The sequence below is a fragment of the Arachis hypogaea genome, chromosome 2, assembly GCF_003086295.3.
Source record: "Arachis hypogaea cultivar Tifrunner chromosome 2, arahy.Tifrunner.gnm2.J5K5, whole genome shotgun sequence".
In the NCBI taxonomy this organism is placed as follows: Eukaryota; Viridiplantae; Streptophyta; class Magnoliopsida; order Fabales; family Fabaceae; genus Arachis; species Arachis hypogaea.
Genome location: NC_092037.1, coordinates 92,880,992 through 92,905,042, shown reverse-complemented (window position 1 = coordinate 92,905,042; position 24,051 = coordinate 92,880,992). Strand labels below are relative to the sequence as shown.

Genomic DNA, 24,051 nt, shown 5'->3' with positions numbered 1-24,051 from the left:
CTAAAATTGTCTCTCCATAGGTGAGGTAGTTGTACAAGGGATAACCCCCCTCAAGTCTGCTGCATCATCCTCCAGTTCCCTTTGCTCCTTAATTCCAAGCACATTGTCATGTTCGTGAACAAATTGGACCAAGCTAGTCCGACTGTGTAAGAAATTTCCGTAGAATGAGTGCATGCTCTCACTCCTTTGTGTGCTCCTCATGGCAGTCCAAAATTCACCCTTGAAAAATATTGGGACCCACATGTGTTGATCATCAAAGAGATCTACATAAAGAAAAAGAAACTTCTTATTAAATCATATGAAACCACCTACCAAAAAGATTTCAATTAATCAGCAAAAAATAATTGTACACTAACAGACATGACAGCCATGTATTGTTATGTAAGTTGTGCTCGTCTATGAATTCATACCAGTTATTCTCAAATGACTTCTCGGTCTGAGAGTTCCACACAATATCATTGAACTCATCATACAACTCTCTGTACCGGCGATAACCTCCAAGCTTGTGCGGTAACTTCTTCGTAATGTGCCAGATGCACCACCGGTGGCGTGTATCAGGTAACACATTTTTTATTGCACGAAAAATGGATTTGCATTGATCGGTAATGATCCGCTGTGGAGCAGTTCCCATGCACTTGACCCATTGGCGGAAAACCCACTCATAACTTGGGATCTCCTCATTTCTAAGAAGAGCACAACCAAGGATGGTCGACTTACCATGGTGGTTGACACCGACGAACGACGCAAACGGTAATCCATGCCTACATGCAAAAACATCGACAAAAAAACAAGTATCAGTCACGACCAAACTAGAAAAAAAATAAAAAAGAAAACTAACCGGCAGAAACTCACCTGCAGTCGACTGCAGGTGAAGTTGCTTCTGGATGGCTGACACGTGTTACTATATGGTTTAAAAAAAATCGATTTATTTTATATAAATGGTTTATTTAAAAAAACCGGTTTGAATTGGACCAAGCAGTTACTTTTATTCCCTTCTTCTTCGTTTCGCACGTAAAATTCGTTCTCTTTCAATCCCTTTTTCAGAATTAATATGAAACTTTCAATTAGGTATGTTCCTTTTATTTATATTTCTTAATCAAATTTATTATTTCAAATGTATTTCTTAATTTATGTTTTTATTCATTCCTCTGTGAATGATGAAAATTATTTAATAAAGACGTACATATTTATGTCATCACACGATTTTGATGTTTAGGATCATAAATGCCAAGATAATTCATGGCAATTTCATGTGATGGAAGACAAAATTGTAATTATGGTATAACGTAGACTAGTTGATAGCATGAGCATTGTTGAAATTTTGGCATGATCTCTTTCATATTTGTTATATGTCTCTTTAGTTGGTGATGTTATAGTTTATTGTGATGATATGATGGTAGTTTAATTGTATGAGTTAGGTCCTTTTTATTTGGTTGAATTTTTTCTATGGCTATGCTATTCTTGATGGCAATGTCAAAATAAATATTTTCATTAGTTGTTCTTTTTTTTCTCTATTTTTGAATCAATTTTATTTTGAAAAAATTTATTAAAATTTTTTGTTGTAGACAAAATTAATAATATTATGTTCAATTATTTAAGGAGACCAAATTAATATTTTGATTAGATACTTTTGTTTTATTGAAAATAAATTCTAATTTCATTAAAAAATAAATTCTAGTTGATAAGTAAAAACACAAAAACGTGCATGACAGTGAAATCATAATTTCTAGACAAGTAAATTATAGTCTTATTATCTTAAAAAAATAATTTATTTATAGAATAATATTGAAAAATCAACAATAATTTGCATGAAAATAGTTTATTAGTAAAATAAAAGTTAATTGATTGATTACCATAAAATTTAATTTAACGATAAATTTGCAATTGAACATATTTTTACAGCTTAATTTAAAAGCAACTGAAAATGTAAGTTATGGGAAACAAAACAAAACTCATCAAGAAAATAGAAACAGAGACACAAAAAAAAGGACAGATGATATCATATATGTCATTCCTATAAAAAAACCGTGAATTTTGTTTCTTTTTCAGAATACTAAATTTTACTTTTTCTGTATACATATATTTGACAAAAATTAAATAAAAAAAAGTTTCAGATAAATTTAAAGAAAAATTGGTCAATATGAATGAAGAAAAAGAACATATCAAATTCATCTATTAGGAATTTAGAAATAACACGCAGAAAGAATTTAAATTATTTTAAAAGTAGTTATTTGATCTATTCAAACCGGTTTTTTTAAATAAACCATTTGTATAAAATAAATCGGTTTTTTTTAACCATACAGTAACACGTGTCAACGATCCAGAAGCAACTTCACCTGCAGTCGACTGCAGGTGAGTTTCCACCAAACTAACCCCATAGTAATTACCCCATACTTGTTTGTGCTGTATGTTCTATCAAGTGACACAACATCTCCATAATATTCGTAGGACGCCCTACACCTTGCATCCACCCATACTGCACTCCAAAATTTACACTCATCATCCAAATTCACTGCGTAGAAGAAGTTTGGATTTATGTCCTTCATTCTCATAAAATAGTTCATCATCTCTCTGACATCCACGTTGACGTTGCTGGTTCGGAGCCTAGCTGTAATATAGTTTCGCAAATTCTTTTCTGAGTATCCTAGGTTAGATGGGTCCCCAAACTGATTTGCTAAAGCTAGAAAAGTCTTGTTTGGTCGAATCTCAGCCTCATGATTATCCTCAATCACGCACCTCGCATGCATGGTGAGCTTCCTATACTCATGGTAGTGCACCGCCTTTCTCGCTGAACATGGATACGAGTGACTCAACTCCACCTTGAAGAAAAACCAGTCTTGTGTCTCCTTGTCATACTTCACATATATCCTTGCCTTGCACCTAGCAGCTGAGATCCTGTTCTTCCGCGTTGACGCTTTGACACGAGACACACAGAACCCATCTCTATTATAGTGAATAGCTTGGTTAATGGGTTGATTTGTGATATTATCACAGGTTGTCGTCCGTATCTTAGTCGCAAACCCGACTTTCTTTGCGTATGTCACATAGAATTCATGAGCCATTTGTAATTGCTCAAACCACATTCCAACACATGGTATTTCATCTTCCCGAAGGCCATCATGATCCGGTACCTAAGTATCAAATTTATTAAAAAAAAAAAAACAAAACCGTTAATGTTCAAATCAACCATGCGGTTCAGGACTACTAAAAATAAAACTTGAGACCAAACCTGGTGACCAGGATCCATCTCTTCACTTCCAACCTGCAAAGGATCCAAAAGCGGCATGTCCTATAATCGCAAAATAAACGAACAAATGTAAAATTACGATCGTTACTGTCCCAAGCATTATAATACAGGATGAAACTAGAATCCAAACCTCGTAACAAATATCCATCTCTACACTTCCAACTTCAGTAACATCCAATCTTGGCATGGCCTATAATCACGAAACCAAACACCAAAAATCAGATTCATGAAAACTATTTAGATAATCCACTAGTAAATTAGATGCACAAAAATCCTTTCAAAACCCCATAGATAAGGTTACAAAAATATAACTGGACCCATCATCATACCCATATTAATTTGGAAAAAAATGCAACGGTATCACCTATTGATAGAAACTAAATTTCTTATTTTATTTAACCTATTATATAAGCATTTTAACTACTACTATTCTCTGTGCTGCATCACACTATATACCACCAATATTAAAAAGCAGCACATATTTCCAACATGCACTTATTTCATTACTGAGTTTATGAATCCAATGTCACTAAAGTGGCATTTTTAATGCATATGCCATCTATCATTTACATTCATTCCTATATTCCGAATCTAAACACCCATGACTCTTATTATTCTATTTAACTTACATTTTCGGGCAAAGTCTTAACAATAACAATGCAATTAGTTTTATTTTATTATATTTAACAATATAATAATCTCCTCATCGTTTTATTCTCTAGGTATCAAGCACATCATGGGTGATTACTTCTAAACTAGCCACTTAAATTGCTTATACATGCTGGTTTAAATTGCTTATACATGCTGCTTTAAATTTGCATATTAATATTCCATGACTCATTAACGCACTCATATCCTCCATGCAACGATGAACATCTAAATCTTATATAAATAAGCATCCATGGTGACCAATTCAACGAACCATTCTCACCTTATTAGGCTACTGACCGTCGGTGACAAAATATTATGGAGCTTCTTCTAGTGGTTTCGATGGATTGTGGTCAAGAATGGATGCTGGAACACGACACAGAGACTGCACGACCTTACACGCCATTTACGAACTACCACGCGGTAATGGACGTATCAAAGGAGAGACACTATTAACTCCTTTATCTTGCACGATGAATAAACCGAATAGACCACAGGCCGGCTGGGTAGGTAGACTTGAAGCGGTGCAGCCAGAAGGAGCCACACGCTGGGAACGCGCTTCTGGGCGTTCACCAGTGCAGACCTCGACGTCTCCGGGAGCGACTTCCGGTAATAACACACGAGCCAGTGAGAAGATGAGATAGTAACGTCGGCGAGAGGGGTTGCGTTCTTGGTTGTGTCGGCGCCGTTCATAGAGAAATGATCATGGTTTATGTTTTCGTTTAACTGAATCCTAATTTTTTGAACCATTCAAATTAGCAAATCTTGATAATTAATGATTGTAACCATAATTCAATATTAATTTCAATTAAAACCCCAATACCCATAATTTAATTATAATTTCAATTAAACCCCATTGTATGCATTGTATAATAAGAGCATTGGTTCCTCATACTTTTCCTACAAAGAATGAGTAATGAACTTCTGCAGTCTACAATATGAATTAAGTTTGTAAAACTAACGGTGAGTACAAAACTAAACCTGGACATTATTAAACCTATCTAGAATCAACACATTATTAAACCTAACATACCTTGAAATAACAACAACGAAAAAATAATCTATCCGGATTGTTTTATCCCATACATGAATAGAATAGCATGAGACCCGCAATAGCACTTTGGGGAGAACCATCTCTTCTTTTTTCGAACTCCAACTCTCTCACTTAAGTTTATGTTACAACTTGAATTATCACCTCCAATTCGCAAGAGGGTGATTTGAGAATAATATATAATAAAATAATAATGTTATCAATTATAAAATGCTAATATTCTATCTCTAAATTTATATTTTAAAATTTAAATTAAAATAATTTTTAAAATTTTAATTGACTCAATTTAAAATTTTAATTTTAATTTGTCACTTACACTAGCTAGCTCTTATTTTTATTTTTGTTTATGGCCAGAAAGTTAAGTTGCCATGATGTACGAATGAGAATAATGTATTTTTGTGGCAGTGATAAAGGTTACTTTTAATGGTGCCATGAAGAAGAGAAAGACTATTGTTGAGGGGTTTGTGTAAAAATGATAATCTCACTATGAGAAGAGCTTTAATTTAACTCATTATAAATGTGATATGACATTTTCACAAAAGGAGTTACTTAGATAAAGACGCTGAAAATGTTTTTTTATAAAGATGTTTTTTAATAATTAAAATTTAACACATATAATCGATTAAATTGTGTTATTTTTGTCAAAATTAGACTAGACAAATTGATTTGACCGAAAAATGGTGAATCAAATCTTGAACTAGTCTAAATTAATATTTTTTTTTATAGAAAATGACTACAATACACTATTGTAGAAAATGACTAAAATACTTCTATTATATATATTAATTTTGAGAATCCTAAATTTTAGTCCTTTATTTTTCTATCGTAGGGTTAGGATTTAAAATTTTTAAAATATATATATATATATGTATATATATATATATATATATAATAAGAGTATTTTAATCATTTTCTATAATAAGAGTATTGTATTCATTTTTTATAAAAAAAATAATATTAATTTAGACCAATTCAAGATTTGATTCACCATTTTTTCGATTAAATTAATTTGTCTAGCCTAATTTTAACAAAATAACATTATTTAATCGATTATATATGTTAAATTTTAATTACTAAAAAACATCTTTAAAAAAAGACAATAAAAATAAGTTATTTTCATTTGTACGTCTGGCGCAGCTTATGCATTAATTTAGTTCATAGTTAAGGGAGATAAATTTAGAAGATAGAATCAAAATCTGAGTGTGTTAGGTATAATAACTAAATCTGAAATATATTGGCATGAATTAATATTATCACTCTCCAATAAATTTAGTTATGCTAAGATATTTTTATAGATTTTTTATAATTAAAATAATTATATTATTAGTATCATTTATACTAATAATTTATAGATATTTACTTTAATAATAAAATTTAATACAATTTTAATAATTATCTTTTGAATAATATTTTATTATTAAATTTTGGATAAATCACTTTATAACTCCTATAGTCTACACATTTTTCGCCACTCTCAATCACATATTTCTTCTTATTTATTTTTAAAAATATTATTACTTATATTTTAATACATCTAGCTTTAGTAATTATCCATTTTAAAATATTTTTACAATTAATTTTGGTGACTAAAGACCTTAAGTTACATGGCCAGCTTAGGATAGTTTTCAACAGCATCTTCTTCCTTCCTTCAGTTGAAAAACTTGAGAGAAACTTCATGAACACATGAGCTTCAAGTTCGATTCTTTTACTTCTTAAAACCCACATCGATTAAAGTGTTTTCATTTTCATCCTCTACACAATCATACTAATTTTTTTAAAATAAGTTGAAGTTTCATGATAAGACAGAAATGCATCATATTTTATTGCGCATATTTTTTTTGTTATGTTTTTATATAAATGTATACTTTTTTATTTGTATTCTGTTTTTTGCATTCTCTGCGTTATTGTCTTGTATTTTCTATTATGTCTGTTATCTGATAATAAAAAAAAATTAATAAAATTAACTAACCACTTCGACTTTACTAAGAACAGTTCTTACCCCTTGTCCTTCCCTTCAGATAAAAGTAGGAGTACTATATATATATATATATATATATATATATATATATATATATATATATATATATATATATATATATATATATATAAAACGAATTATCCTTTTCACGGAGGTAAATTTTTGCCCGCTAGGCAAGAGGATAGCAAGTTAAAAATTCTGTCTTTTTCTTGGTAGGGCATGTATTTTACTATAAAATTGAAGTAGTTAACGGCGGGGTTACCCCTATTGTGGTGAATTGAAACAAATTAGAATTCTTAATTCTCTACGACGTCTAGCGCAAAAAAAGAATTCAGGAACAAGCAAATCATAATGATTTTTTTCTTCTTTTTCTTATCACAATCAACAATCATCAGTATTTGTTTGGAATATGTATTGGAATACATTGGAATCTATTTGGACTATGGAATAAGAATCTATACGAGGTCCCTGTTATGTGACTATATGGTGAAGTACTAGTAGGTTGTCCAATGACGAGATATAACTGTGTAGAGGAGTAGTGGATGATATTATGCCTTTTGATAACGACCCAATTGACCCGAGTGTTGAAGATTTAGAACGCATTTTCCTCGCTTTTATAGCCTAGAGAGATATTAAGTGAGTATAGAGTCTAGGTTAGTTTGGGTGCCAGTTTAGGAACTTCTTGAACAGGTCAGGACCTGAGATGTTATATATATATGTATATGTATAGTTATTATCTAGCTACTTCTAGGGGTGTTCTAACTGAGATTTATATTCTACTAAAGGTTGGGTGTCCTAACTGTTTTGCCTGTTATTATTTGTAATTTTGTCTATGAATTTTTTGCTTTGTCAACCCAAACGTTTTCAAAAAAAAAAATTATTCCATAAAATAACTATGTTATAACAACGAATCAGACTCATATAATAAATAATAGTTAAAGTTAAGAAAAGCAAATTAGTAACACTTAACTTTTAGTATGATCATGTCGTGCTAAAAATTGGGTCGTTACATTAAGTATCAAAATTAATGAGATAAAATATCGCAAATAAAATTTGTGGAAAAAAAAATAGATGAAACTGAATCAGATAATTTAGGCAATAATAAAAATATTATAACTAAGTAGTAAAGATTACAATCTCTTAAAATATAAAAATATCAGAAATCTCTATAATACTCTCTTATATATTATAAAAATGTATACAAAGATATTAGATATATACGAGAAATTTTACTAATTTTTTCTCATATTTTCACTCAATAATTCTATATAAAGTTAGACATATATTAGCAAATTTCACTATTTGTTCAATTTTTATCAAATTAATAAATATTAATTTAATCTTATTAACTTGTTTTCTTGTATAATTTTATCAAATTGTATGAATAAATATTAATTTAACTTTCTTATTATGTGCACCTTATCTTCAACACATGATTAACTAATGATTGGATCTTTGACTAAGTCAAAGATTTCAATTAAGCTTGTTTATCCAATTTTGATCAGGTCAAAAATTATAATTTGGACTAGTTTAATCATTCAAATCACTATTTTATTAACTTATTTCTTCCAAGCTTATCAAATTGCATATTTAGCAAATCATGATTATCTAAGTTAAAGCTTTTATATGTCAGCACTTGTTACTGCTTTAGTTACTAGTCATAAATTTTTATTTTAAAACTAAAAGAATAATTTTACTTCTTTTCATGTATTACTAAAAAATTACTTTTAACTGCTATTTATTTTATTTTTAACGACAGCAAAAAATAGTCACTAATATATTTACTAACAATTAGATATTAATCATCTTATACTTTGTCGCTAAAATTTTTTATCAATAATTATCGATACAGACCTTTTTAATGGTCACAGAAAATATATAATTACCATTATAACATATAATAATAATGATAAATATATAATTGTCGTAAAAATATAAATTAAATAAAAAATATAATAATAAACTTAAGATATAATGTAAATTTCAGGAATTATTTTAGATTTTTACTCCTAAAAATTAGGTAAATATTAGTTACTTAATTGATCGCTGATCAGCTGAATACATTTTTATCGATTTTATTTGTTATTTTGAAAACCTAATTTTAGTCCCTAAAATATTTTAACTATATTCTAAAACTGCTATGAACTTGAAATTGACATTCTTGGATTGTTGTATGAAGGATCTTTCTTTTGTTTTGTCAAGCTCCCGCATTATTATGTTCCAATTTGATTATAATAAAATCACCATTTAGTTAAACATACAAGATACAATTTGACTACTTGTCAATTGCTATCTTCTGTCTTAGTTTCTTTTGATTATTATTGGTATCATAGTATAGAAATAGAAGGGGACAAAAAAATAAAAATAAAGCTAAGGAGTCAATATGGTTAATTAGGCAAATTTTAATTAATAATTATTGTAATGTTACTATAATTGTTTCATAAGGTAATGAAAAAAAAAACTATACTAATTTTTAAGACAACAGTGCAACATTAATGCATGGAGAACTTGACATTCTTTTTTCTGATATGATAATTATGTACGTGTAATATAGGTAAATGATGATTTTGGTGTGTAATTTACAAACAAAAATATTTGGTAATAAAAAAAATTAACTAAAAAAATCATAATTATTATGATTTTATTGTTGTTGTTAAAGTTGTATTATTATTATTATTATTATTATTATTTGAAAATTTGGAAGCTAAGTATGCAAAACAGAAATTGGTAGTGCCGATTTTTTTGTGTCAAAAATTTCTCACAAATTGGCATTGCCAATTTCATTGTGGATAAAAAGTTTTTTTTTTAAATTGTTGATCATATTTTTAGAATATTTTTGTCATTTTTTCAACTCATTACTTACGATTTGTTGTTGGCAATAATTTGTTGTATATCGATGTATTATATTAAATTTGCGTAATATCATCGTATAACACTATAAATTTTACACTATCTAAAACATTTAGCTACAACTTGATAGAGAATGATTTGATACATATTTAACAAAAAATATTCTTCATCGTATATATTTATTGATCCACACGGTATAATTTAGTCATCACAATCATAAGTCGGTAACAAATTCTTTAAGGGTAAATTACATTTATAAACCAAACAAAGTTTAAAATTATCTGAATTTTTTAAATGTAAAAACATTATCTAAATATCTCAATTTACATTTTTATATAAGACCGAATTCGAATTAGGGTTATAAGTAGTAAATCGAATCTATAGGATTCGAATTTTTTGAAATTGTGATTCACATCAAATTCAAAGAATTCGAATTATGCCATCCCTTACTAAATCAAATCTATGAAATTCGATTTATATGGACTATGCTAAATCGAATCCACTAAAGTCGATTTACGGTGATTAGTGACTTATGGTAAATTGAAGTCATTAGACTCGATTTATTATGTATTATACTATATGTATAAATCAAACGCAGTTAATTCAATTTATAGAATCCTAACGTATATAAATACGAACTCAACATAAATTTTTCACCATAGTTCTAGTGTACTATAGAGGATCCATTAAGAAAAAAACGTGATAAAAAAAATTATTGATAAGGACCCGCTGAGTGTTTTCCTCAATCCTTCGACGAGTTCACTGAGTTTCAGAATACTATACTTCAGAGACTAGGTCTGCATGGCGTGAAACAGGTGGATAAGTTATTCTATAGAATCTTGATTTTCGTGTTATGCGATGATCTGAAGTACGACTCTTTTGTCATAAGCAATGATAAAGATTTGCAAGTTCTGTTCCATTGTCATCGGCATTTTTTTGACGTGAGGACCTCAGAGCTGTTGGCGAAGCTTGTGGATGTGGTATGTAATTCTGGAGGTTCGAACTAAAATCCTCAATCTTCAGGACATCCAGCCTACTCTAGTTCCATACCGTTGGTACCTCGTCAGTTGTGCCAGTGATTGTTCTTGAGGTAGTTTTAGTTGCATCCCCATCCTTTGTAACTAATTTGAACCGCAGCAGTGACGCAAGAGTTGGCGAGATTGGACCCCCGGAGGAGGTTGCGATTGCGACGCCCAATACTCCTATTATTGTCCCGATTTTCAGAGAGGGTGGAGTACCGGATGGAGTTGGGGATGCACTGCATGATGATGATGATGTGGAGCCTGCCACGATAGCTGATGATAGTGACGATGACATACCACGGACCACTCCAGTTGTGGGTGGCGAAGCATCTAGTTCAGAAACTCATCAGTACCCACCGCACTTCTCAAATTTGGACTTGGATGCCATGACATAGTAGGGGGATGGAGTACCTGTTGGTTTCGAGACCAGAGATACATAGAATACGGGAGCTGTATCTGAATTTCAAGTTGGTCAGCAGTTTCAGGATAAAAAAGAGGTTGTGTTAAGTGTGAAAACTTATAGCATCCACCATGGGGTTCAGTACAAAGTGTTGGAATTCGCTCATCGCAAGTACTATAGCAAGTGCAAGGAGTTCGACAACGGGTGTACATGACTCATTCGGGTTAGCCTCCGCCAGCAGAGAGGTATTTAGGAGGTAAAATGGTATAATAGTCCTCATACTTGCCTAGCCACATCGATATCTAGTGATCATAGAATGATTGATTATCATGTCATATCGGCCTTCATACTGCCCATGATTAGAGCTGATGCTATTGTCTCGATCAAGGTACTGCATAATGCAACGGAGGTGCACTTTGGTTTAGACCGACTTACAGGAGGGTGTGGATGGCTAAACAGAAGGCCGTGGCTCAAATTTAAGGAGATTGAAAAGATTCATACAATAACTTGTCACGATGGGTATTGGGTGTGCTGATCACAATACCAGGTAGTATCACGGTGTTGAGGACGAGTCCTGTGCGGGTTAGTGGGCAAGTGGATGACTCTTCAACTTATTTCCATCGGCTTTTCTGGACATTCCCACCGTGTATCGAGGCCTTCCGTCATTTCAAGCCGTTGGTCAATGTCGACGGGACCCATCTGTATGGCAAATATGGTGGTACATTGCTTGTCGCAATTGCTCAGGATGGAAACTCCAACATCATTCCTATTGCATTCGCACTTGTAGATGGTGAGAATGCTGAGTCGTGGTCATTCTTTTTATCTTACCTTTGGCAGCATGTAACGCCTTAACTGAGTATTCTAGTCATATCAGATAGGCACAACGGAATAAAGGATGCTTTGGAGGCTCCTGATGGTAGCTGACTTCTGCCTAATGCATACCGGGCTTTTTGTATTCATCACCTGGCGGAAAATTTTGCCCTGACTTTTAAGGGTAAGGATGCACGGAGATTATTAGTGAATGCTACTTATGCCAAGACTCAGGTCAAGTTTCACTACTGGTTTGACATCCTCCGATCCGAAATTCCTGCAATATGTTATTGGGCTAATCGTATTGGCTATGCACATTGGACTCAGCATCAGGACGAAGGTTGAAGATTCGGACATATGACTGTGAATATCTCTGAGTGCGTGAACTCGATACTAAAGGATATGAGAAACCTCCTAGTGTGTGCATTAGTGAAGTCCACTTATGGGAGATTGGCCAAGCTATTTGTTCGCAAAAGAAGAGAGGCCGAGGCACAATTAGGAACCGGACAGCAGTTCAGTCAGCATCTGATGAAGGAAATCGAGGCTAATCTTAAGGCCTCAAGGTGTTTCACTGTGAATTTGTATGACAGGAATACCTCTGAGTTTTTGTGGCTGAGACCATTCCGACCGGGAGCTTTTCACTTGGCTCTTGCAAAGTTTTCCTCACGAATCAAACATGTGATTACGGCTATTTCGAGGCATTTCATTAGCCATGTCGCCATGCTTTAGCATGTTGTGCATATGCATGCTGACTTCGTCCACTTATGTCCACTACCACCTCCCTCACCACCGTCATACCCTCCACCACCACCATCACCTCTCTAACCACCATCGTCACCTCCATCATCTCCATCATCACCACCCTCGTAATCTCCGCTACCCTCATCCTCTCCGCCTCTCCTTCCACATTTGTCTCTACCTCGATCACCACCTCTAGCTCCTCTACGGCCGCGACCCCTCCCCTCTCGCCGTCCTTGACCCCTCCCTTCCATCACATTGATTGCCTCCTTCAACCACCTCCACTCTTGCTGGCTCGATCGTGTCCCTACACGACGTCTCCGCTCAACACGACATCTGTCCAGGACATCAAGCACCTGGTCCATATCAAGGACTCATCCTGGACGTTGCTGTATCGCCTGAGTTGGTATCACAGTTGCTCAGGGTTCACCTAGGAGGAGCTCAAGTGACAAGAATCTTCTGTCGTATTGATGCCAGCACTCCAAGTACTCATGTGAAGGTCCTGAATTTGGAACCACATCAAACTGAAACACATGTTGTGCCCTGTTGGCCTAGTATATGTGCCAACCCTATAACGTATTAGAAAACTCTCTACCTCGATCACCACCTCTAACTCCTCTACGGCCGCGACCCCTCCCCTCTCGCCGTCCTTGACCCCTCCCCTCCATCACATTGATTGCCTCCTTCAACCACCTCCACTCTTGCTGGCTCGATCGTGTCCCTACACGACGTCTCCGCTCAACACGACATCTGTCCAGGACATCAAGCACCTGGTCCATATCAAGGACTCATCCTGGACGTTGCTGTATCGCCTGAGTTGGTATCACAGTTGCTCAGGGCTCACCTAGGAGGAGCTCAAGTGACAAGAATCTTCTGTCGTACTGATGCCAGCACTCCAAGTACTCATGTGAAGGTCCTGAATTTGGAACCACATCAAACTGAAACACATGCTGTGCCCTGTTGGCCTAGTATATGTGCCAACCCTATAACGTATTAGAAAACCACCAATCTCCACCTCTGCTATCCTTAGATATCAAGAAATCTATGTCCAGTGCAGCACGGGGTCGATGCTGAACCCCAACAAACTGCAGCAGCATCCGATCTAACTGATGCCACTCAATGACAGCGAAATAGATTAACACTGTCGAGGCCCTCCACAACGCCATATGTCGTGGCTCAAATATCTCGGGGTGCACCACCTGAACTATATCAGGTAAGCTATATGGCATCCATAGGAATTGTGAACACAAGTACTTATCGTTAGTCATCATAAATAGTAAAAAGTACAAACGGTACATTAGAGATGAACAAATTGAAACCATAAATACTCACATCCCCGAGTTTGAGTAAATCTATCCTAAGCCTCCAATGCGCGACACGAGGGCCTTTGTCGCTAAACGTTGGCTGATAACCTGACCATCTGAAAACCAAAACATTTAATCAATAATGAAATAAACTGAAAAATTATTAAAAATATGAGGCATAACCCAAAAGAGAGTACCTCAACTCCAACGACCAATGAAAGACATCAAATCCATCCAGCTGGAAACTAGGGAACCTCTAGAAGATCCATGACTACAGGAGCTGCAATGGACTAGCTAACTTGACGACATTCCTGTTCGCTACACGGCATATACACCTGTATAACTATGACAGTGCAGCAAACCCCGAACTATACTGACCCATGTCCTCTAGCCTGGTGACGTATGGTAGCCAACGGATGTGAAGACATGTACCAGACTTATCCTTGAATAATTACGTCGATAGCAACATCATGATATATGCCCGAGCATACCTCCTAACCGTCTCATCGTTTGCCCTTGCGATAGCTCACTAAATGTATCCTGTATCCAAGTGCACTTCATTGTGAACTTGTTGATGCAGTTCGCAGGAGGCAAAACACCCAACAGCTTCACAAACCATTCCAATGATGGGCGGCCACTGTCGATATGTTGCTCAAAGTCTGTGAGGAATCTGCTGACATACTCACCGTTGATTAGGAGCTCTAGCTGGTACGCTGGTGCACAAAATAACAATCACACTTTTGTAATTTCGCACAACTAACCAGCAAGTGCACTGGGTCGTCCAAGAAATACCTTACGTGAGTAAGGGTCGATCCCACGGAGATTATCGGTTTGAAGCAAGCTATGGTTATCTTGTAACTCTTAGTCAGGATATCAATAATTCTCAGATTTAATTGTCAAAAGTAAAAGAACATGAAATAAATACTTGTTTTGCAGTAATGGAAAACAGGTTGAGGTTTTGGAGATGCTCTATCTTCTGAATCTTTGCTTTCCTACTGTCTTCTTCTTCAAGCACGCAAGGCTCCTTCCATGGCAAGCTGTATGTAGGGTTTCACTGTTGTCAATGGCTACCTCCCATCCTCTCAGTGAAAATGTTCAACGCGCTCTGTCACAGCACGGCTAATCATCTGTCGGTTCTCAATCAGGTTGGAATAGAATCCAGTGATTCTTTTGCGTCTGTCACTAACGCCCAGCCCTCAGGAGTTTGAAGCTCGTCACAGTCATTCAATCCTTGAATCCTACTCAGAATACCACATACAAGGTTTAGACTTTCTGGATTCTTTTGAATGCCGCCATCAATTCTAGCTTATACCACAAGGATTCTGATTAAGGAATCCAAGAGATATTCACTCAATCTAAAGTAGAACGGAGGTGGTTGTCAGGCACACGTTCATAGGTGAGAATGATGATGAGTGTCACGGATCATCACATTCATCAAGTTGAGGAACAAGTGATATCTTAGAATAGAAGCAAACGTGATTGAATGAAAAAAAGTAGTAATTCCATTAATCCATCAAGACACAGCAGAGCTCCTCACCCCCAACCATGGGGTTTAGAGACTCATGCCGTAGAAGATACAATAAGAAACGTGTAATGTGTCATGAGGTACAGATACAATAGCAAAAAGTCCTATTTATGGTGAACTAGTGACCTAGGGTTTACAAGAATGAGTAAATGACGTAAAAATCCACTTCCGGGGTCCACTTGGTGTGTGCTTGGGCTGAGCATTGAAGCTTTCATGTGTCGAGACTTTTTCTGGAGTTAAACGCCAGCTTTTGTGCCAGTTTGGGCGTTTAACTCCAACTTTTGTGCCAGTTCCGGCGTTAAACGCTGAGAATTCTGAAGCTGATTTGGAACACCAGTTTGGGCCATCAATTCTTGAGAAAAGTATGGACTATTATATATTGCTGGAAAGCCCAGGATGTCTACTTTCCAACGCAATTGAGAGCGCGCCAATTGGACTTCTGTAGCTCCCGAAAATCCACTTCAAATGTAGGGAGGTCAGAATCCAACAGCATTTGCAGTCCTTTTTCAGCCTCTGAATCAGATTTTTGCTCAGGTCCCTCAATTTCAGCAAAAAAATACCTGAAATCACAGAAAAACACACAAACTCATAGTAAAGTCTAGAAAAGTGAATTTTAAATAAAAACTAATAAAAATATAATAAAAACTAACTAAAATATACTAAAAACATACTAAAAACAATGCCAAAAAGCGTATAAATTATCCGCTCATCACAACACCAAACTTAAATTGTTGCTTATCCCCAAGCAACTGAAAATCAAATAGGATAAAAAGAAGAAAATATACTATAGACTCCGAAATATCAATGAAACTTAGCTCCAATTAGATGAGCGGGACTAGCAGCTTTTTGCCTCCGAATAGTTTTGGCATCTCACTTTATCCTTTGAGGTTTAGAATGATTGGTATCTATAGGAACTCAGAATTCAGATAGTGTTACTGATTCTCCTAGTTAAGTATGTTGATTCTTGAACACATCTACTTTATGAGTCTTGGCCATGGCCCAAAGCACTCTGTTTTCCAGTATTAACATCGGATACATACATGCCACAGACACATAACTGGGTGAACCTTTTCAGATTGTGACTTAGCTTTGCTAGAGTCCCCAATTAGAGGTTTCCAAGGTTCTTAAGCACACTCTTTTTGCTCTGGATCACGACTTTAATCGCTCAGTCTCAAGTTTTCACTTGACACCTTCACGCCACAAGCACATGGTTAGGGACAGCTTGGTTCAGCCGCTTAGGCCAGGATTTTATTCCTGTGGGCCCTCCTATCCACTGATGCTCAAAGCCTTGGATCCTTTTTATTTTACCCTTGCCTTTTGGTTTAAATGGCTATTGGCTTTTCTGCTTGCTTGCCTTTTTTTTGTATTCACTGCATTTTCTTGCTTCAAGAATCAATTTGATGATTTTTCAGATCCTCAATAACATTTCTCGTTTTCCATCATTCTTTCAAGAGCCAACAATTTTAACATTCTTAAAACAAAAAATTCAAAAGACATATGCACTGTTCAAGCATTCATTCAGAAAACAAAAAATATTGTCACCACATCAAAATAATTTAAACTAGTTTCAAGGATGAATTCAAAATCACGTACTTCTTGTTCTTTTGTAATAAAAACATTTTTCATTTAAGAAAGGTGATGGATTCATAGGACATTCATAGCTTTAAGGCATAGACACTAAGATACTAATGATCATGTAGTGAAGACACAAACATAGATAGAACATCAAGCATATAAATCAAAAAATAGAATAATAAGAACAAGGAAATTAAGGAACGGGTCCACCTTAGTGATGACGGCTAGTTCTCCTTCTTGAAGATCCTATGGAGTGCTTGAGCTCCTCAATGTCTCTTCCTTACCCTTGTTGCTCCTCTCTGATTTCATGGAGGATAATGGTTGCTTTTGTTGAGGTCCATGAGTGGGCTCTTTTGTTTGCTCTATCCTCTTTCTTAGTGATGGGCTTTTGAGATGAATCTCTCCATCTCTCATGACTCGGAGTTGGAAGCAACTGCCTTCCCTTTCCTCTTCCTAGAGGTTTCTCTGGCCTTAAGTGCCATACATGGTTATGGAAAAACAAAAAGCAATACTTTTACCACACCAAACTTAGAAGGTTTGCTCATCCTCGAGCAAAAGAAGAGAAGAGGGAGTAGAAGAAGAAGAAAATAGATGAGATGGAGAGGTGTGAGTGGTTCGGCCAAGGGGAGTTTTAGGTGGTTATGATGTGGGGAAAGGAAGGAGTAATGGTTTGAATTTGAGTGGGTGGGTGTAGGTGGTTTGTATGATGGTTTTGGGGGATTAATGGAGGTGATTGGTGGAGGTTATTTTGGGAAAGAGTGTTATGGAAGGGTGTGAAGAAGAGAGAGTGTGAACTGAGGTTGGTGGGGATTCTGTGGGGTCCACAGATCCTGAGGTGTCAAGGATAGCTCATCCCTGCACCAAGTGGCATGCAAAAATGCCCCTTTCTGGCGTTTAACGCCAGCTTCTTGCCCATTCCTGGCGTTAAACGCCAGTCTGGTGCCCCTTTCTGGCGTTAAATGCCCAGAATGGTGCCAGACTGGGCGTTAAACGCCCATTTGCTGCCCTTACTGGCGTTTAAACGCCAGCAAGTTTTTCCTCCAGGGTGTGCTATTTTTCTTTCTGTTTTTCATTCTGTTTTTGCTTTTTCAATTGTTTTTGTGACTTCACACGATCATCAACCTACAGAAAACATAAAATAACAAAGGAAAATAGATAAATCTAACATTGGGTTGCCTCCCAACAAGCGCTTCTTTAATGTCAGTAGCTTGACAGTGGGCTCTCATGGAGCCTCACAGATACTCAGAGCAATGTTGGAACCTCCCAACACCAAACTTAGAGTTTGAATGTGGGGGTTCAACACCAAACTTAGAATTTGGTTGTAGCCTCCCAACACCAAACTTAGAGTTTGACTGTGGGGGCTCTGTTTGACTCTGTTTTGAGAGAAGCTCTTCATGCTTCCTCTCTTTCCTGTCTGCAAACCATGGTACTTCCTGAATGGCAAAGAGTTGCTCATCCGGAAAGGTTTCAGAGATCTTAGTAGGAGGGTGGGGCGCTCCTGCTACTGGTTCTATCCGGGACAGGTGATCAGCTACTTGATTCTCTGTCCCTTTTCTGTCTTTTATTTCTATATCAAACTCTTGCAGAAGCAACACCCATCTTATGAGCCTGGGTTTTGAATCCTGCTTTGTGAGTAGATATTTAAGAGCAGCATGATCAGTGTACACAATCACTTTTGATCCTACTAGATAGGATCTAAACTTGTCAATGGCATAAACCACTGCAAGTAACTCTTTTTCTGTGGTTGTGTAATTCTTCTGTGCATCATTTAAAACACGGCTAGCATAATAAATGACGTGCAGAAGCTTTTTATGTCTCTGTTCTAACACTGCACCTATGGTATGGTCACTGGCATCACACATTAGTTTGAATGGTAATGTCCAGTCTGGTGCAGGGATGACTGGTGCTGTGACCAGCTTAGCTTTCAGAGTCTCAAACGCCTGCAGACACTCCTTATCAAAGATAAATGGTGTGTCAGCAGCTAGCAGATTACTCAGAGGTTTGGCAATTTTTGAAAAATCCTTTATAAACCTTCTGTAGAATCCTGCATGCCCCAGAAAGCTTCTGATTGCCTTAACATTGGCAGGTGGTGGTAATTTTTTAATTACCTCCACCTTATCTTGATCCACCTCTATTCCTTTGTTCGAAATTTTGTGCCCAAGGACAATTCCTTCAGTCATCATAAAGTGACATTTTTTCCAGTTTAAGACCAGGTTAGTCTCTTGGCACCTTTTCAGGACAAGTGCTAAATGATCAAGACAAAAGCTGAATGAGTCTCCAAATACTGAGAAGTCATCCATGAAGACTTCCAGGAACTTCTCTACCATATCAGAGAAGATAGAGAGCATGCACCTCTAAAAGGTTGCAGGTGCATTACACAGACCAAAGGGCATCCTTCTGTAGGCAAATACTCCAGAAGGACATGTGAATGCTGTTTTCTCTTGGTCCTGAGGATCTACTGCAATTTGGTTATAACCTGAATAGCCATCAAAAAAGTAGTAGTATTCATGACCTGCTAGTCTCTCTAGCATCTGGTCTATGAATGGTAAAGGAAAATGATCCTTTATGGTGGCTGTATTGAGCCTTCTGTAGTCAATACACATACGCCACCCTGTAATTGTTCTTGTAGGAACCAGTTCATTCTTTTCATTATGAACCACTGTCATGCCTCCCTTTTTGGGGACAACGTGGACAGGGCTCACCCAGGGGCTATCAGAAATAGGATAAATAATCCCAGCCTCTAGTAACTTAGTGACCTCTTTCTGCACCACCTCCTTCATGGCTGGATTTAGCTGCCTCTGTGGTTGAACCACTGGCTTAGCATCATCCTCCAATAGGATCTTGTGCATGCATCTTGCTGGGCTAATGCCCTTAAGATCACTTATGGACCACCCAAGAGCTGTCTTATGTGTCCTTAGCACTTGAATTAGTGCTTCCTCTTCCTGTGGATTTAAAGCAGAGCTTATGATCACTGGAAAAGTGTCACCTTCTCCCAGAAATGCATATTTCAGGGATGGTGGTAGTGGCTTGAGCTCAGGTTTAGGAGGCTTATCCTCTTCCTGAGGAATTTTCAGAATTTCTTTTATTTCCTTTGGTTCCTCCAGATCAGGCTGAACATCTTTAAAGATGTCCTCTAGCTCAGATTCGAGACTTTCAATCATATTGACCTCCTCCACCAAAGAGTAAATAATATCAGCGCTCATGCAGTCATTTGATGTGTCTGGATGCTGCATAGCTTTGACAACATTCAATTTGAACTCATCCTCATTGACTCTCAGGGTTAATTCCCCTTTTTGGACGTCAATGAGGGTTCGTCCAGTTGCTAGGAAAGGTCTTCCTCGAATGAGAGTTGCACTCTTGTGCTCCTCCATTTCCAGCACTACAAAGTCAGTGGGAAAGGCAAATGGCCCAACCTTGACAATCATGCCCTCAATTATGCCTGATGGATATTTAATGGAGCCATCAGCAAGTTGGAGGCATAGTCGGGTTGGTTTAACTTCTTCAGTCAAGCCAAGTGATGAGCGGATAATTTATACGCTTTTTGGCATTGTTTTTATATAGTTTTTAGTAAGTTTGAGCTACTTTTAGGGATGTTTTCATTAGTTTTTATGTTAAATTCACATTTTTGGACTTTACTATGAGTTTGTGTGTTTTTCTGTGATTTCAGGTAAATTCTGGCTGAAATTGAGGGACTTGAGCAAAACTCTGAAGAAGGCTGACAAAAGGACTGCTGATGCTGTTGGAATCTGACCTCCCTGCACTCGAAATGGATTTTCTGGAGCTACAGAACTCCAATTGGCGCGCTCTCAACGGCGTTGGAAAGTAGACATCCAGAGCTTTCCAGCAATATATAATAGTTCATACTTTATTCGGAGATTGATGACGTAACGTGGCGTTGAACGCCAAGTTCATGTTGCTGTCTGGAGTTAAACGCCAGAAAAACGTCATGATCCGGAGTTGAACGCCCAAAACACGTCATAACTCGGAGTTCAACTCCAAGAGAAGCCTCAGCTCGTGGATTAATCAAGCTCAGCCCAAGCATACACTAAGTGGGCCCCGGAAGTGGATTTATGCATCAATTACTTACTCATGTAAACCCTAAGAGCTAGTTCATTATAAATAGAACATTTAACTATTGTATTAGATGTCTTTTGACCACGTTTCATCTTTGGTCTCAGTTTTGTATTATTCTTCATCTTAGGAGGCCATTGAGCACGTTTCAGGGGGCTGGCCATTCGGCCATGCCTGAACCTCTTACTTATGTATCTTCAACGGTGGAGTTTCTGCACACCATAGATTAAGGGTGTGGAGCTCTGCTGTACCTCAAGTATTAATGCAATTCTATTGTCTTTTATTCAAATCCCTATTATTCTTATTCCAAGATATTCATTCGTACCCAAGAACATGATGAATGTGATGATAAGTAACCCTCATCATCATTCTCACTCATGAACGCACGTGATTGACAACCACTTCCGTTCTACATGCAACAAGAGCTTGAATGTGTATCTCTTAGATTCCCCAACAGAATCTTCGTGGTATAAGTTAGATAGATGACGGCATTCATGAGGATCCGGAAGGTCTAAACCTTGTCTGTGGTATTCCGAGTAGGATTCTATGATTGAATGACTGTGACGAGCTTCAAACTCCTGAAGGCTGGGCGTGATGACAAGCGCAAAAGAATCAAGGGATTCTATTCCAACCTGATTGAGAACCGACAGATGATTAGCCGTGCTGTGACAGAGCATAGAAACGTTTTCACTGAGAGGATGGGATGTAGCCATTGATAACGGTGATGCCCTACATACAGCTTGCCATGGAAAGGAGTAAGAAGGATTGAGTTGAAGCAGTGGGAGAGCAGGCGTCCTTGAGCCATACAGTATCTCCATTCGCTTATCTGAAATTCCCACCAATGAATCTGCATGAGTACTCTATCCCTTTTATTATTTATTTTCTTATTTCTATTTTCAAAAACCCATAAACCAATTTAATCTGCCTAACTGAGATTTACAAGGTGACCATAGCTTGCTTCATACCAACAATCTCTGTGGGATCGACCCTTACTCACGTAAGGTTTATTACTTGGACGACCCAGTACACTTGCTGGTTAGTTGAACGGAGTTGTGAAAAGAAAAAGCTTCTCTAACAGTACCTGGAATTATTATTGATCACAATTTCGTCCACCACCAAGCTTTCTGATAGTGGATGCAGGTATTAGGTTGATACTTGCCCCAAGATCACATAGAGCTTTCTTGGTACAAGTACCCTCTAATGTGCATGGTATCATAAAGCTTCCAGGATCTTTAAGCTTCTCTGGTAAGCTCTTTAAAATGACTGCACTGCATTCTTCAGTGAGAAAAACTTTTTCAGTTTCTCTCCAATCCTTTCTTATGACTTAAGATCTCTTTCATGAACTTAGCATAAGAGGGTATTTGCTCAAGCGCCTCTGCAAACAGAATCTTTATTTCAAGAGTCCTGAGATAGTCTGCAAAGCGGGCAAATTGCTTATCCTGTTCCGCTTGGCGGAGTTTTTGAGGATAAGGCATCTTGGCTTTATACTCTTCAACCTTAGTTGCTGCAGGTTTATTCCCTACAGAGGTGGTTGGAGAAGCCTTTTTAGAGGGGTTACTATCAGCACTCTCAGGTGTCTGATTCCTCATTGGCGTTTGAGCGCCAGGACTGGGTGAGGAATGGGCGTTTAACGCCAACTTTTCCCCCCTTTCTGGCGTTTGAACGCCAGAACTGGGTAAGGAATGGGCGTTTAACGCCAACTTTTCCCCCCTTTCTGGCGTTTGAACGCTAGGAGTATTCCTCTCTGGGCTCTTACTGTCCTTAGAGGGATTTTGGGCAGTGGTTTGGTTATCCTCTGTCAGTTGTTCCTTTCTTAGCTTTTTGCTACTTTGAGCAGTGTTATTCAATGTCTTCCCACTCCTTAGTTGAACTGCTTGGCATTCTTCTGTTATTTGTTTAGATAAATGCTATTTTGTCTGATTCAACTGTGATTCTATATTCTTGTTAGCAATTTTGGTTTCTTGGAGCATCTCTTTAAATTCTGCTAACTATTTTGTCATCAGGAGTAATTGTTGATTAAGCTCAACAATCTGTTCTTGAGGATTAGGATTAGTAGTTACTGCCATAGCTTCTTCTTTTGTAGAGGACTCACTGCTTGAGTATAGATGTTGATTTCTAGCAACAGTATCTATGAGCTCTTGAGCTTCTTCAATCGTCTTCCTCATATGTATAGATCCACCAGTTGAGTGGTCTAGAGACATTTGAGCTTTTTCTGTAAGCCCATAGTAGAAGATGTCTAACTGTACCCACTCTGAAAATATTTCAGAGGGGCATTTTCTTAGCATACCTCTGTACCTCTCCCAGGCATTATAAAGAGATTCATTATCCTCTTGTTTAAAGCCTTGGATGTCCAGCCTTAGCTGTGTCATCCTTTTTGGAGGGTAAAATTGATTCAGAAATTTGTCTGATAACTGTCTCCATGTTTTTATGCTTGCTGTGGGTTGGTTATTCAACCATCTGTTAGCTTGATCTTTTACAGCAAATGGAAACAGTAATAATCTGTAGACATCCTGATCCACCTCTTTATCATGTACTGTGTCAGCAATTTGTAAGAACTGTGCCAGAAACTCAGTAGGTTCTTCCTTGGAAGACTGGAATACTGGCAATTTTGCTGCACCATGATAATGAGTTGAGGATTTAGCTCAAAGCTGCTTGCTTTAATGGGAGGTATGCAGATGCTACTCCTATATGCAGCTGTAATGGGGTTAGCATATGACCCCAGAGTCCTTCTGGACTGCTCAATTCCACTTAGGTCCATGATGGAGAAAGGGAAATGATATGGATTCACAATTAAAGTATAAAATACTTTTTTTTTTAGAAATGACCGAAAAT

At 36.8% G+C, this 24,051-nt stretch overlaps 1 protein-coding gene across 1 annotated transcript; it reads right to left on the bottom strand.

The window, feature by feature from the left end:
* Positions 1 to 4,588, bottom strand: LOC112728245 (protein FAR1-RELATED SEQUENCE 5-like). Its single transcript, XM_029290386.2, has 6 exons — positions 4,388 to 4,588; positions 3,378 to 3,437; positions 3,230 to 3,289; positions 2,374 to 3,131; positions 361 to 761; positions 1 to 263 (listed from the first exon to the last, which is right to left on the bottom strand). Exons 1-6 carry the CDS (start codon positions 4,586 to 4,588, stop codon positions 1 to 3), a joined length of 1,743 nt encoding a protein of 580 aa, XP_029146219.2.
* Positions 4,589 to 24,051: the final 19,463 nt, after the last annotated feature.

Coding starts and splice junctions, on each gene's coding strand:
- LOC112728245 (XM_029290386.2), bottom strand. CDS start 4,588: ATGAACGGCGCCGACACAACCAAGAACGCAACCCCTCTCGCCGACGTT. Junction 762..2,373: donor TATGGGGTAATTACTATGGG/GTTAGTTTGGTG, acceptor TTTTGCATGTAG/GCATGGATTACCGTTTGCGT. Junction 264..360: donor TAACAATACATGGCTGTCAT/GTCTGTTAGTGT, acceptor TTCTTTATGTAG/ATCTCTTTGATGATCAACAC.